The sequence below is a fragment of the Callospermophilus lateralis genome, unplaced genomic scaffold (genome assembly GCF_048772815.1).
Source record: "Callospermophilus lateralis isolate mCalLat2 unplaced genomic scaffold, mCalLat2.hap1 Scaffold_1098, whole genome shotgun sequence".
Classification (NCBI taxonomy): Eukaryota; Metazoa; Chordata; class Mammalia; order Rodentia; family Sciuridae; genus Callospermophilus; species Callospermophilus lateralis.
This window is the reverse complement of record NW_027511223.1, coordinates 259974-269390: the sequence shown is the minus strand read 5'-3', so window position 1 is coordinate 269390 and position 9417 is coordinate 259974. Positions and strand designations below refer to the sequence as shown.

Here is a 9417-nt window from a genome sequence, read left to right as displayed (position 1 = left end):
TAGCCAGAAGACTACTGTCCATCTCTCTGCCCTCACTTGTCCCCGCCTTAAAAAAAGCAGGCCATAGTCTCCAGTTTACACCCTCACTCACAGTTCCATTCACTTTCACACTTTCCCCTTTCCTAATCAGAGGGATCTTGGGGTAGGGCTTCAAGGAACCTCTAGGAGTTTGAAGGGGAGGGAGCTTGAAACCATAGACTAGCTGTCACAAGTCATGGGTGGGATTTGGTAGTTCAGAAAAGGAGGTACCAGACCAGGAATGGGGGATGGGAGTGATGGTGAAGTGGAGTAGGCTAGTTCAGGATGGACCAGAAATGAGACATTGAGGAAAGCCAGAAAGGACCAGTTGGTGGAGTGGAGGGGGATGGGTGGGTGATGAATGGAATCTCGCGGAGGGTGGCTTGTGAGGGTACAGAAGCAAAGGCAGGTGATTGGACGAGAAAGAGAGTCCTAGTTGCCACGGCAGCAACTAGAGGAGAAGGTCTTCAGTTGAGGAGAAGGTCTCCACTAGAGAAGGACTGGGAGCTCCGGCTCCCTGCGTTCCCCAGTAGAGCCAGTGCATCGACCCCCATATATCCCTGCTGACGTGTCAACCGGGAAAGGCTGAAGCCTTCCCGGGCGCCGCCCCTCCGCGCCTTGCTACCCACCACCCCCTGAGCCCCGACGCCGGCCACAGCCTACTCCACCGTGTCACAGGCTCCCCGAGGTGACCACAACATGACTGTGGCGCCAGGGCTGCTCTTCTGGCTGTTCGTGCTCTGTCCCACCTGGCGAGTGCTGGGCCAACCGGACCCGAGCACAGGCCAGCGCTTCTGGAAGCACAAACTCTGTGCAGACGACGAATGCAGCAGTGAGTGCGCACGCGGGCGGGCGGCCCCGGGTCTCCACAGTGGCTCTTTGGGGCTGCATGGGGCTCCAATCCCCCCAGTCCCCAGCCCCGCGGGCTGGGCTAGGGGGTCGCAGGACGACAGGGACGATGGGTGGGGCGTAGGAGTGACAAGAGCCTCGGGACCCTGCGTGTGTCCCCTCCGGCTCTGCTGGCGCTCTGGCCAGCCTGCTCCCGTTGCGGGGGGCTTCGACTCCCACTTGTTGCCAGCGTTTTATTTTTCTCTACTGACTGAGGCAGGGGTTGGGAAACAGGATTCCCCAGGGACAGCTCTCAGTTTATTTCCTTCCAGGATTCGCCTAGGATCTCAGTGGGTGATGGGGTTGCGTGCTGTGCACGCCCGGGGCTCCACACGCTGTAGCAGAGCGCTTTTCTACCCCCGCCACAGGGACCTGGGCCTGTGCGGTATCAGGGCAGATGCTCTCCAGGGCTCGGTGGCCCTAATCCCAGCGGCAGGTTGATGGTAGGGCTACTTGGGAAAGGCTCACTGGCCCCTTTGTCCTTTTGCTGCACTGGGGATTGGGCTGGTTTTGCCTTTTAACAGGGACTAGAGTTTAGGCTTGGGAAGAGCACCAAGTCCAGGCACGCAATGTGTTCTGAGGTCTCGGCCCTGACTCTGCTTCAATCCTGTCATTTCTGTGCATAGAAGCCTCCCTTCATATTTGAGGTAGGGTAGCAGGTGGGCCAGTAATCTTTTGCTTTTGAAAGAGGCCAAGGATCTGCACCAGCCACCTGGGAACTGCAGCCTCTTCTGTGCGCAGGAAGCAGACAGAATTGCTTCCCAGTCCTGGATTGGAGGTGGGTGGTGGGGAGGATGTAGCCATTCAGATTCAGATGAAGAGGTTCCTTGCAATAACAATAATAAAGACTCCAAGATTTTTATAAGCCAATTCAGTTTTAGACTCAGTCGCTAGTGTTGTTGGAACCTCTTTCCTCTATATATTTACTGGCCCAGAAAACTTCTTATGGCCTCCCGCTTGGTTTCTAGTAACCTTGTAACTTGATGACTGTGTTGTCCATAAATTGTAAGCAGTACATATTTTAAAATATTCATGCTAAAAAAGGCCAAGAAGTTTACCATTGAGCTCTTTATGCCTAAATTGGTGTTACCAAAAACAAATTTTATAATTTGAATTGTTTGTTCCACTCCAATAAAGAAAAAAGATGTCTCCAATATATGTTAAGCAGTTCCTAGAGGTAACCTTAAGGCTGGAGTAAATAAACACTCAGAAAAGCAAAGCAGCTGCCATGATATTTCCTTTCAGTTTTGGGTGAACAAAATCAGGCTTCCAGCATGGTAGAATGTTTGCTATTCTTTGCTATCAAGCGCTATCCTACGAGGGCTACCTGGACTATCTCATCACATCTCATCACTGATGCTTCCTCAGTACTAAGACATGGTGTTGGTAAGGTTCAGTGGGGTAACATAACTTGAGAAATGGCCTGTGTCCAAACAGATGTGACCAAACACAACAGGTGGGTCTGTGTTGTGTTGTAGGAAGTAGTGAGGTGTGTATGTCAGGTGTCCTTGTGTGCCTTCCAAATAAGTGCTCCAAAAAAAAAAAAAAAAAAAGAACTAAATAGGTGCTCCATAATATGCATTGTGTTGTCACCTAATATATTACTGATTTGTAAATCCTCTATGACCTAAGGGGGAACAAGAGAAACACTGCCATTTCCACTTGTGATGAGAATTCCCCACCTTAAAGTTGGCCTCTTAATTATATATGAATTAAGATGCTGACAGTTTTGAAAATAGTCCTATTTTAGCTTCAAAGAAACAAGTTACCCTCTCCAAATCTGTGTTTGTTCCTCAGACATATATTTTTATAAAACACACATTCTTGTGTATTTTACTGCTAATTGGCTTTTAGAAAAAGTGTTATTTTCATTTCTTCTTTGTGCTTTTTACATACATCTATTGTCCATTTAATCTTAAATCAGAAACTGTGTATTTGGTCAACCAAAAGAAAAATGTTGCTTCTACCAGTTTCTAGATCAATTGTGATTCTAGTCCTGCATTTTAAGCATGAAGGTATTACCTGACCTTTTCTCATGGTTAAACTTGTTCCTTGTCAGATAGGATACCCACTTTTGATTTTGTTTATTGAAAAAAATACGAATGAGGATTTTTGAAACAATCTTAATGTTGGATATAGTCAACAATATTTGCTCAGAGAAAATACATTTCCTGGTGCTCGCTTCGGCAGCACATATACTAAAATTGGAACGATACAGAGAAGATTAGCATGGCCCCTGCGCAAGGATAACACGCAAATTCGTGAAGCGTTCCATATTTTTAAAGCAGTATGGAGATTCCTGGGAAAGCTGGGAATGGAACCACCATTTGACCCAGCTATTTCCCTTCTCGGACTATTCCCTGAAGACCTTAAAAGAGCGTATTACAGGGATACTGCCACATCGATGTTCATAGCAGCACAATTTACAATAGCTAGATTGTGGAACCAACCCAGATGCCCTTCAATGGATGAATGGATTAAAAAAATGTGGCATCTATACACCATGGAGTATTACGCAGCACTAAAAAATGACAAAATCTTGGAATTTGCAGGGAAATGGATGGCACTAGAGCAGATTATGCTTAGTGAAGCTAGCCAATCCCTAAAAAACAAATACCAAATGTCATCTTTGATATAATGAGAGCAACTAAGAATAAAGCAGGGAGGAAGAGCAGGAAGAAAAGATTAACATTAAACAGAGACATGAGGTGGGAGGGAAAGGGAGAGAAAAGGAGAATTGCATGGAAACGGAGGGAGACCCTCATTGTTATACTAAATTATATATAAGAGGTTGTAAGTGGAATGGGAAAATAAACAAGGTGAGAAATGAATTACAGTAGAAGGGGTAGAGAGAAAAGATGGGAGGGGAGGGGATGGGGGATAGTAGAGGATAGGAAAGGTAGCAGAATACAACAGTTACTATTATGGTATTATGTAAAAATGTGGATGTGTAACCCATGTGATTCTGCAATCTGTACTTGGGGTAAAAAAGGGAGTTCATAACTCACTTGAAGCTAATGAATGCTAATGTATGAAATATGATATGTCAAGAGCTTTGTAGGGTTTTGAACAACCAATAAAAAAATTAAAAAAAAATAAAAATAAATGAGAAAAAAAAAAAAGAAAATACATTTCCTGGTAATTTACCCAGATCCTGAACACAGAGACAGCAACTCTGCTGCAAATGAAATTGACAGTGTTTACGGCTGCATGGTAGCACTTGCAGCCACTTAAAGGTAATGTCTTTTAGCGGTTAGTTCAAGTTAATTAACCCCTTGGGGGTTCCTGGATATTCTTCCCTCTTCCCTCCCTATTACCTCTGCATGAAGCCATACTTAAGCCTGTCCGTGTCTACACTTGGATTTACATATTTGCAAAATGAAGCTTTTTATGATTATGAAACAGAAAAAATTGAGGCCTGAAAGAACCAAGAGTTTCACTGAAACCAGCCATGGTTGGTGGTAGCCACATGGCTTTTTATTTCTCAGCACAGAGAAAAATAGAGAAGCTTCCTTTTTCCCTGTCTAATTGCAGGGAATATTGTATTTTATAGCAATAAAATCTCTAAGAATTTTAGATACTTTGAGCAGGTGAATTAAAAGTGATTCCAGAGAGTACTGGAAAAACTTGATTTTTGTTCATAGTGGGATTCATATTTCCTGATGGGTCAATGTGGATTGTGAATAATCAAGTTCTAATGTTTGGTTTTCTTTTTTCAATGTTCATATACAGTGTTAATGTACCGAGGTGAAGTTCTTGAAGATTTCAGAGGCCCAGATTGTCGTTTTGTGAATTTAAAAAAAGGTGACCCTGTATATGTCTACTATAAACTGGCAGAGGTATCACCAGAACTTTGGGCCGGAAGTGTAAGTAAAAGTTTGACAGGTTTTATATTCTTACTTTTGATGGGTTTTTTCAGCAGTGTAGATTTAAATGACTGATTCCTTGGGGTCTTTGTAGAGTTAACCTGACCTCTGTGCCAGGCCCTGTGCTCCTAATACGCCTTAGGCCTGGCACAGCATAGAAAGTCAGTAGACTTTCTGAAACAGAACTGAACTGGTTGTGGTTGCTACCCCTCACATCAAGTTCCAGAAGGCTCTACACAGCATAAAGGTTGTCATGGTGAAAACCTGACAATTCTTAGCTTTGCTGCTTCAAAAGGGAAGGATTCATGGACATTAGAGTTAATCCTGTAAATTAAGTCTGAGACAGTAACTCAGGCATGCATATTTAAAGTTGATTTTTTGTGTATTTTACCTAATCATTTGTGCTGTTTTTACTCTAAAAAAGCAGAATATTATGTTCATTATGTGCTTTTTTTTTTTCTTTTTTGCGACTTCTGGGTCATCCATTTCCTGCTTTTCCTATAATCTATGCCTGAAGGTTCCCCCAGGGGTTCTACTTCTAGCCAGTTGTATGGATCTTCTGATGAAAGACATGACATTGCTTATATCAAGCTTTGATATTTTAAATGGGGAGATTCACTAGGAGTGACCTCATTGAGAGACTTATGAGTATTGTCCTTTTCATTTAAAAAAATGTGATATGTGGATTGTTTACTTAAAATAGTAGCAAGGGTCTTTGATGACTGTAGGAATGTTCCAGTTTAGAGACATTCCGGGTTGCATCCCTGAAAGTCCTCACCCTAAATAAAATACCACACAGCAGAAAATAAGACAGAAAATAAGAGTAATCCCTATGGGAAAACTAGTTTCATTTTGTTGCCATTTCTGATTCTTAGGGAATGATCTTGAAACTTGGTGCCTTTAGGTACAAACTTTATATTTAGACAGAGTCCCAGTTGCAGTACTCCATATAAAGAACCATCTATTGTTTCTTTCATACCAAATAGGATTCGTAATCTTTAAACTTGGAACTGTTTTTCCATGTACCTAAGTGGCATTTTTCATACAGTAGTCGTCTTTCTCCCCTTCTTTGAGCTTTTGGATAAATGGGCTTGATTTACATTTTCTCCTGTCACATTGTAGCCTGTTAACTATGTTCATCCCTAGGACTCTTGCCATTCTGGGTGGCAGCACTCATCCTGTCTTCCTGAGGAGCCCTGCTTTCAGCACCTGACCAGAAAGGATCTTTGCCGACTGATGAGTGTTTGGGTGGCACTTTGTTTGCATTGCTCCTGTGGCATTCATTTGTCTTCTTTGCCTTCAGTCAGGTTGTGTTTTATCTTAGCTCCCTATAAAGTGAAAAACTCAGTTAGGAAAGGACCCCTGTCTAATTCATCTTCCTTTTGAATATTTCCTTTCAGGGCAGTGGCACTTAAGTACATTTGTTCTGATAGTAGCTTATGCACAATTTGTTCTCTTGTGGCAGTTCTTTGCTCCCCACCCACAAATCAAATCAGCAGCACCTTGGCAGGGATGATGTATGGAAGCAAAATTAGGTATAAAAATTATTTCCAGTCATGAGCCTCTGTGATTCTGCATCATTTTTTTTTTCATATCACAAGAAATGGGATACCACCCAGTGTGTAATTATGGAGCTTTATATAATCTATGGTCTCAATTGACACAGATTAAGAAGAGATAAATGTGTTTCCTTTCTCCATACATCTCTGGTTTTTTTTTCCTTTTCCAAATTTAACCTTAATAGAATTTTCATCAGAAGGGAAAAGTGTATTTCCCCTCAGACTTGCCTCTCATGTCATGAATGTTATACTTAGGAAATTAAAAACTCTTTAGTTTTCAAAATGATTCTCCTTTTGAGTTTTTAGTTTTCATTCTGCAATGTTGTTGGTTTTCTAGAGTCTCAGACTTTATCTGCCAGTGATGAAGCTTTTAATTGCTCCGTCTTATCTAATCTTCATGGCAGTATTCTACCACTAATACTGGCTCTCAGATGGTTTCTAGATATAACAAGAACATTCATGAATGGGGATATTTTAGAGTTAGTGATAAGATGCCTTTTTTAATTTTCTTTTTTGGGCATTTGATTTGCCTATCAGTTTCCTTTAATTATTGGCAAGAATCTTCTGTTCCTTTTAGTCAGTAGTTAGTAATAAGAGTGTCTTTCTCAAGGGGAACTTTATATACCTTTTGTACACTTTATGTAACTTCATATAATTTAGCTGTTGGTGCTGAAAATAAATGGGGTTCTTTTCTGCAGAGGATTTATTTTGGGTGAAACTGAAGCTTGATATGTGGTTTAGTATGCATTATATTGTAATTTTATTTTCTCCCCAAGTACTTGTAAAAGTAGATTTGGAAAAAGCTAGGAAAGCATATACTATCAATACATTTGCTATAGTGGTAATACATTTTAGAGATTTTGTATTGTTTTTACTTATTAATTTTCATGACTGTTGTGTATTGGTTAAGAAAGACATAAATATTGGTTTATGAGCAATGCTACAAAATGTACAGGTAAATTCTTGCTAGAGGCTATTTGGAATTGCATTTATAACCAGCTTTGATTTATATAGTTTTAGCCATATAATATACAATAATCTCCTATGCAGATCTTTTATTTACTTCAGAAGTCTTTACTTTATATGCTCTGTGTTGAGAATTAAGCTAAATGTAAAAAAGAAAACTTCAGTGGTTGGAAATGTTGTTTTAACAGTTCTGTACTTAATTTTTATTTGGAATAATAATCTCAGTGTAATTGTTATAGCAACTTTCTTTCTTGGTTATAGCATATACCTATCTATTATGTGTATATTTCCTGCCACTTCTGAGAATCTCTTATTTATATTCCTTGTACAGAATTTATTTTATATTTGTCTCTTTTGCACTATAGGTTGGCCATATTTTGGCCATATTTGGCATTATTTTTGGACATTTTCCAAAAGATTTCATCAAAGTAGTTCGTGAATATACTAAAAAAGAGCTACAAATTCTAACAAATGTAAGTTATGGATTTCTTCATCTAAATGTAAGTTAAGCAGTTAACTGCTTCTGAAAGTTTTATAATGTGTTCATAACATTTGTGTATCAGATTTTCATTTGAAATCAGACTACCTATAAAAAAAAGTTTGAAAGGCATTCAAGGGTGATTATATTATAATCTGAGAGTTTTCTAATATATTGAAACAGATATTCTTATAGAAGGCTGTTTACTCAACTATAGGGCTTTTCTCTTCTGTTTTATATGTGAAAAATAAATAATTTAATATATTTGTACTTGGCTATTAAATTTAAGAGGTAAATACTTTCATTTTACAGGCAAAAGGAGGTATTCCAACTTGAAAACTACTCATTGGATAGTTATTAGACATTTTAAGTATATTTAGGTTAAATTAATAAACTCTAACTTTTATACTAGGCTAGAAATACGTACTTACAAAGGTTTTCTTATTCTTAGTCATATATGGGATCATAGTCATGTTATAGATTTGGAAAAGGGGACCTGAGCGTTTCAGATGATGTTCAGTCTCAGATCTTTTAAGGCCCCAACTGCTTCCTTTATACAGCATTCCTGTATTGTGCTCTGACTTAAATTGATTTTGTGACTGAAAGGATTTCGTGTTCTAGAATTCTCACTTCAGCTGATAATTTTCTAGAGTTTTAAATTGTGTAGTAATTATGCCCACCAACATTGAAACATCTTTGGGCAGCTCTTTGTAGTGGCTGTAGAATATGCAAGCTGCTAGGCTAGGATAGTTCTTAGATTAGATGGGGTGAATGGATAAAGTTATCCTGTTTGTTGTTGCTGTTCCTAAAATTTCTTCATAATCTCAGGGGCCATAAAATCACTTCTGTTGCTTGTTGGACTTCATTGTTGGTAAAGAGAGTTAGTTCTTGGGATTTAAGCTGTGACAGCAGTTCACTGATTACAGAGAACTCATTTGTTTTGAACTCTGCCTTCTCATTATGTTTCCCATTACATGCATCCCTCATGGCTTAGAAATGCATGTGATGGGGAGAGGAAATCACTCATCCCTACTACATTGAACTGCCTCCCCCACCCCCAGAACCCCCACAGAATATTATGAAGATTTAATTAGGAGATGGAAATTTTTAAAAAAATTTTCATTCATACTATGGCTCCTTTTATATGTCAATTTGCTTACTAGTGGCAAGAAGGAAGACTAGATAAATATATAGATAGTCCTGAGAGAGGTCTTAGTGACTGTAAAATCCTGATGAAGAGGAAGGTGTATAACTTGTTGAATCTTGTTTTCAGTTTGTTCTTGTGGTAATAATAATGTGAGGAGCCTCCTTCATATCATTCTTTATTCCATCAAATGTACTTGTATCTCAGTAAGATACTTTAAAACTGATTCATCTTTCTTAATGCTGCAGGATCTTCCAGCTTCTCCTGAGCAAATGATTAAGAATTAAATTCCTGAAACATAGGTGTAGATATTAAGAGCTGGAGGATCCTATAAGTGATACCTTGCCTTTCCCTACTTATGCTCAGAGCAAATTGAGAGAGACCCAAGAGTCAGGCTGTTGGAGACCAAATTGTCACCATTTTAACTCATTATGCTTTTTAAAGAATATGACCCATGTTAAAAAAAGAAAGAAAGAAAGAAAGAAAGAAAGAAAGAAA

The 9417-nt window shown here is 39.6% G+C and overlaps 1 protein-coding gene and 1 non-coding gene across 2 annotated transcripts in view; both read left to right on the top strand.

Moving 5' to 3' along the window:
* The first annotated feature begins 717 nt into the window (after positions 1-717).
* The window catches only part of LOC143640030 (transport and Golgi organization protein 1 homolog), a 28709-nt gene continuing 20009 nt past the window's right edge, over positions 718-9417 (top strand). The window contains exons 1-4 of the mRNA XM_077108011.1: positions 718-1342; positions 4639-4772; positions 7663-7770; positions 8088-8097. Of these exons, the coding sequence (XP_076964126.1) occupies positions 718-1342; positions 4639-4772; positions 7663-7770; positions 8088-8097 (877 nt within the window). The remainder of the gene's footprint in view (positions 1343-4638; positions 4773-7662; positions 7771-8087; positions 8098-9417) is intronic.
* LOC143640034 (U6 spliceosomal RNA) lies at positions 3081-3187 on the top strand. The gene has a single exon (XR_013154847.1). It is a non-coding gene; the product is annotated as a U6 spliceosomal RNA (small nuclear RNA).